The sequence below is a fragment of the Myotis davidii genome, unplaced genomic scaffold (assembly GCF_000327345.1).
Source record: "Myotis davidii unplaced genomic scaffold, ASM32734v1 scaffold211, whole genome shotgun sequence".
Taxonomy (NCBI): domain Eukaryota; kingdom Metazoa; phylum Chordata; class Mammalia; order Chiroptera; family Vespertilionidae; genus Myotis; species Myotis davidii.
This window is the reverse complement of record NW_006282523.1, coordinates 1,526,118-1,531,207: the sequence shown is the minus strand read 5'-3', so window position 1 is coordinate 1,531,207 and position 5,090 is coordinate 1,526,118. Positions and strand designations below refer to the sequence as shown.

The following is a 5,090-nucleotide window of genomic DNA, read 5'->3' as shown; positions in this document are numbered from 1 at the left end:
CGCGGGAGGCGGGGCTTCCCTGGGAGTGTCCTCCGAAGTGGGCGTGGTCTGGCGTGTTGGTGGGTGGGGCCGGCAGAATCCCGCCCCCACTGGCACCCTTAGCCTGGCAGCCCAAAGCCGGGGTGGCTTGGGCCGGGGATCACGGCGTGGAAGGAGGGCTCCCCGCCCGAAACCTTAACTGACTCCCCAACCCCGTGTGTGGCGATGGCTCCACGCCGGACTCCCCACATTCCCACCGCACTCCACCCCCTGGCAGGCCCTCTGTTGATTGACAGTAGCTCTGACCGCGGTTAGTGTAGGGACAGGTCAGGGCTGCGAGCCGCGGTGGACGTGCCTCTGGTCGCCATGGTCTGCCTTCCCGCCCACGCCGGTGCCGGTGGGGACCACGGTGTGCGTTCTGTCCTCAGCATGAAGAGTGCCCGGGCGCCGCGGGAGGTGGGGAGGAAGTGGCTGAGAGCCGCCGTCCTGGGGGCTGCCGCCGCGCTCGCCGCGCTCCTGCTCTGGGGCAGCCCGGGGGGCGATGACGGGGTCACCGAGGTCCTGGCTCGCCGCGGTGAGGTCCTGCCCGGCAGGTTCATTGAGGTGCCCTGCTCCGAGGATTATAACAGTCACCGGCGATTTGAAGGTAGGTGGCGCCTGGTGACCCAGGAAGGGGCAGCGCGTTTGCAGGAAATGCAGTGTGTTTAACATGCGTGTCTTTTGCTATACAGTGCGTCGGTGGGGATCAGGTGGAAAGGGTGTGGGTGGCAGGTGACGTTTGCCCCTCCCCGGGTTTGTTACGCACACCTGGGCTGGGGAGTGCCGGTGTTTCAGGCCCTGCGGAGGGCAGGCCCGTTGGTCACCTTGGAGGACCTGGGAGGCCGGGGCCAGGGCTTCACGGAGGCCCCCGCACTGTGGCTGCTGCCCGATGGAGGAGGCTTGCCTGGAGGCTGCACAGGATTGGAGAGAGAGGACTGCAGACGTGGAAACCAGCAAAGGCACTGGCTGCAGAAAACGTGCAACCGGGAACGTCAGTCAGAGGCCCTTCTCTCACCTGGGCGCCTGTCCCATCCTGCACCCTCGGCTCTGAGAGGCAGGAGGAGGGCGAGGTCAGGGTCTGGTTAAGGGCCGCGGGTTGTGTCCGCAGGTGCCCTGAGGCCGAGAGCCGGCGGGTTCAGCACCCTGGAGAGAGCGCCGACCTGGGGGAGCGGGGCCTAGGCCGTGAGACCCGCGCCCTCGGGCCTCCGGCAGCTGCACATTCCGCACGGTCCCCCGCTCCGCGGATGCTCTCTCCGTTTGAAAAGCCGCAGCCTGAGCGGCCGGGTTTTACAGGCAGAATTCAGTTTCTCTCTTAGAGCAAGGCTTTGAACTTGAACCAAGGAATTGCCAGGTCCTTCCACCAAGAGGGCGCTGTCGGGCTGCACATAAGGGGTGTAACGGTCCACCAAGAGGGCGCTGTCGGGCTGCACATAAGGGGTGTAACGGGACGGAATGCAATGCGGGGGCGCGGGGGGCGGGGGTATTCGTGTCGCTGAGCGCGGGGAAGGCGCGGGCCCTGTGGGTGGCGCTGTCTTAGGTGGTCTTTCCCTCTGGGGCCCAGGGCTCAGGAGACCTTTCTCAGTGGCTGGAACTGAAGAGAAGTTTGCTTCCCACCCATTTAGTAATTCATCATTACACAGCGTTGGAATGGGGGGGGGGATTCGTGTTTAATGGGGATGGGGTATCAGGTTTGGGAAGATGACCAAGTTCTGGGGCTGGGTGGGGTGATGGCTGCACAACCATGGGAGCGCGCTTCATGCCATTGAACTACCTGCGTAAAAACGGCTAAAGCAGCAGTTTTGTGACGTGTATTTTACCACAATAAAAAAACAGCGGCCGTGTATTTTATAGCCTCTGGGCAGCCCTTCGCCAGCCCTCTCCTCTCACAGGGGAGAGAAGCAGGAGGGACTCCTCACTCTGGGGGCCGCATCCCACAAACCCCATTGTCCCCGGGGAGGGCCTCCCACAGGCTCTGTTATCGGGGACCTCTCACCCCGGCTCCTCTCTCTCCAGGCTGCTCCCCTACCAAGTGTGGCCGGGGCATCACCGACGCCGTCATCACCAGGGACGAGGCCCGGCGGATCCGCAGGTAGGACGGACGCACCTCGAGCTTCTGTCCCGGGCCAGCAGGAACCTGGGGCTGGGGGCGTGGAGCAGGAGGGGAGCTGAGAATTACTAACAGGGTGACTTAGAGAATTCATTTACAATGTTCTGCGTGCTCCCAAGACAAGGGTAGGCCTGTCTGGTTTCCAGGAAAGGCTGCTGCCCGCTGTGAAGCAGGCTTCCTCCCCGGAAAGCGGTTCTGACCCGTTCGGGTGGTCGGGTCAGGGTGCTGCCTGCGTAGAGGCTGGGTGTTCGCCCACAGCAGGTGGTCACTACGTACTGGCTCCATGTCCTCCAGAACCGGGTGGGGATTAGCCCTTCGGCCACTAGCAGGAAGGAAGGGCAGGGAGTCTTACTCAGAAGCAGGTGGGTTTTTCCTGGTTGAAATTTTAAAAACAGGATTTTCAAGCTTAGACTTTCTGATGCGCTGTTCAGACACAGAATGTCTTTGGAAGCGAGTGGTGGGTGGGGCGGAGGCTCGCCCTTGGGCTGCGGTCAACATTGTTGGCATCTGCAAGCCGGACGCCGAGCGAGTCCCGATGGGAGGTGCTCCCGTCCCGTTCCAGACCACGCTGTGGGCTCTTTGGCGAGGGCGCTGGCTTAGGGTTGGCCTTCCGGGCAGCTTGCTGGGCGCTGCAGGCTCTTGCCTCCTCGGGTCGGTGGTCCTGTCAGGTCAGCAGGGCCACCACGCGGCCTCGACTCCCTGACCTGGGGGTCCCAGAGGCTGCCCCCCAGCTGGTGGAGACAGGACAGGGACCCCCTGGGGGCAGTGCAGCTGCTCAGCACAGCAGACGGCCGTGGAGCCCACTTGTTCCCGAGCCGTGTTCTGTGTTGTCAACAGATGATAAAACATCGCCATTCACTCACTCAGCTTTGGAAGTTGAGCCGTGGTCTCACCATGTGCTCACGGCCTGTTCGTGTTGCACTGACCGTGGGGGTGGCGCTTGCCTAGCCATGTCGTACGTGAGGTGACTAACAAGTTTGACCTAAAATGATCTCTCCCGCAGCATAGCGGAGAAGGGGCTGTCCCTGGGAGGATCCGACGGAGGGGTGAGTTGTATGCGATTCCTGCTTCAGTTTTCTCTTGGCTCCTTTGTTTAATAAATGTCTTTATTTATGTCAGAGAGAGGGAGGGAGAGGGCGAGAGAGACAGAAACATCGATGAGAGAGAAACACTGCTCGGCTGCCTCCTGCACCCCCTACGGGGATCGAGCCCACAGTCCAGGCATGTGTCCTGACCGGGAATCGGACGGGAACCTCCTAGTGCATGGGACGTTAGTTTGAAATCTTGTTTCCTTGCGATCTCATTCGTTTGAGTGCTCGTTAGCTTGAGATCTCGTTGGCTTGAGTTCTCGTGTGGTTTCCTGAACATGGATCCTCTGGGCGCGTGGAGCGCGGGAAAATTCCTTCTCGTGGTTTGCTGACCCCGGAGTTCTGGCACCACCTCACCTGACCCAGTCTCGGTGTAGAAACTCCTCGCCGACTCACCCACAGACTTTGCTGGAATGTCTGTGATCACCTGCCTGACCTTTTTTGAATATATATTTAAAGAAGAACGGTTTTAAATATAATAATGTTACGTACAATAAACATTAATATTTCAAGTAAAATGATTTTAAATATAATACTAGAGGCCCAGTGCACGGATTCACGCACCAGTGGAGTCCCTTGGCCTGGCCTGCGCCCTCTCGAAATCCAGGACCCCTCAGGGGATGTCGGACGGCCGGTTTTGGCCCGATCCCTGCAGGCCAGCCCGAGGGACCCCACCGGTGCACAAATCCATGCACCAGGCCTCTCCTATGCACACAAGATCTTTAGTTAATCTCCTCCCACCCTCCCCCCTCACGCTCTGCTCTGCCGTCTCTTGCAGGCGTCCATCTTGGACTTGCACTCGGGCGCCCTGTCTGTGGGGAAGCACTTTGTGAACCTGTACAGGTGAGAGTCCGTGGGGCGGCGGCCCCCTTGGTGCGACCTGAACTCGGGGTCTGAGCACTCCTTGGCAGGGACACCAGCGAGGCTGGCATCGGCTGGTCTGAGTCCTGGGTAAACCGTGACATTTGCCGCAGGGACTCGGCCGGCAAGGACCGGAAGGCGTGGCCCTTCTCAGAAGCAGCATCTTTGTTCTTCAAGCTTCAGGGGCCGTCTAGCATCGGGGCTTCTCGAGGGGCCGGGACCTGCTCAGGGCTCAAGCCCGGGGCCGCGGGCGAGCGGGAGCGGTGAGGCCGGCCGGCTCCCCGTGAGCCGTGTGAGCCTCTGTGGGGTCTGAGGGATTCAGACCGCTCTCGGGGCCAGAAGCCCAGACGCCCGCAGCCCCGTGACCGGCACCCTCCGTGGGCGCGGCCGTCCTGGCTCCCTTCCTGCACTTTATCCTCAGGTGTCGCTGACAAACAGATCCGACCTGCAGGCCCGGCAGCTCTCGGGCCTGTGGGCCACCTGAGGAAAGACGGAATCTGACCGTGCAGCACGTGTTAACACTCCTTACTCCCTCAGATACTTCGGGGATAAAGTGGAGAACATCTTCTCAGAGGAGGACTTCCAGGTGTACCGGTGAGGAGGGCCAGGGCCACCTGGTGGAGGGGCCAGGTTGCGAGGGGGAGGGCAGAGCCAGGCAGGGCCGCCTGCTGCCCAGCATCCCAGCCCTCGAGCTGAGCCAGCTGGTGGGTTGGTGAGCACGTGGCACAGGGCAGCACGCCTCTGTGGGTCCTGCTAGATGGTCTCGACCACGAGTGACCCATCAGGGCTCCGGCCAGGAGCAGCGGCCAGTGCGAGGCGGGTCACAGAGCCAGGCAGGCCCACAGCCTCCTCACGGCCCCACGAGCAGCTCCCTGGTCCTGCAAGAGCTAGAGACGTAACGTCGATGTCCGAGTGAGACATCGATGGCTGCCTCCTGCACACCCACACGGGACCTCCTGGTTCCTGGGCCGACGCTCACCCACTGAGCCATGCCACCAGGCTAGATCTGTGTTCCT

General features: G+C 61.7%; 1 protein-coding gene across 1 annotated transcript in view; it reads left to right on the top strand.

Moving 5' to 3' along the window:
* The first annotated feature begins 330 nt into the window (after positions 1–330).
* Positions 331–5,090, top strand: part of OGFOD3 (2-oxoglutarate and iron-dependent oxygenase domain containing 3) — a 7,549-nt gene continuing 2,789 nt past the window's right edge. The window contains exons 1-5 of the mRNA XM_006753083.2: positions 331–625; positions 2,032–2,107; positions 3,129–3,171; positions 3,992–4,056; positions 4,612–4,668. Coding sequence (XP_006753146.1) covers positions 346–625; positions 2,032–2,107; positions 3,129–3,171; positions 3,992–4,056; positions 4,612–4,668 — 521 coding nt within the window. The 5' untranslated portion in view covers positions 331–345. The remainder of the gene's footprint in view (positions 626–2,031; positions 2,108–3,128; positions 3,172–3,991; positions 4,057–4,611; positions 4,669–5,090) is intronic.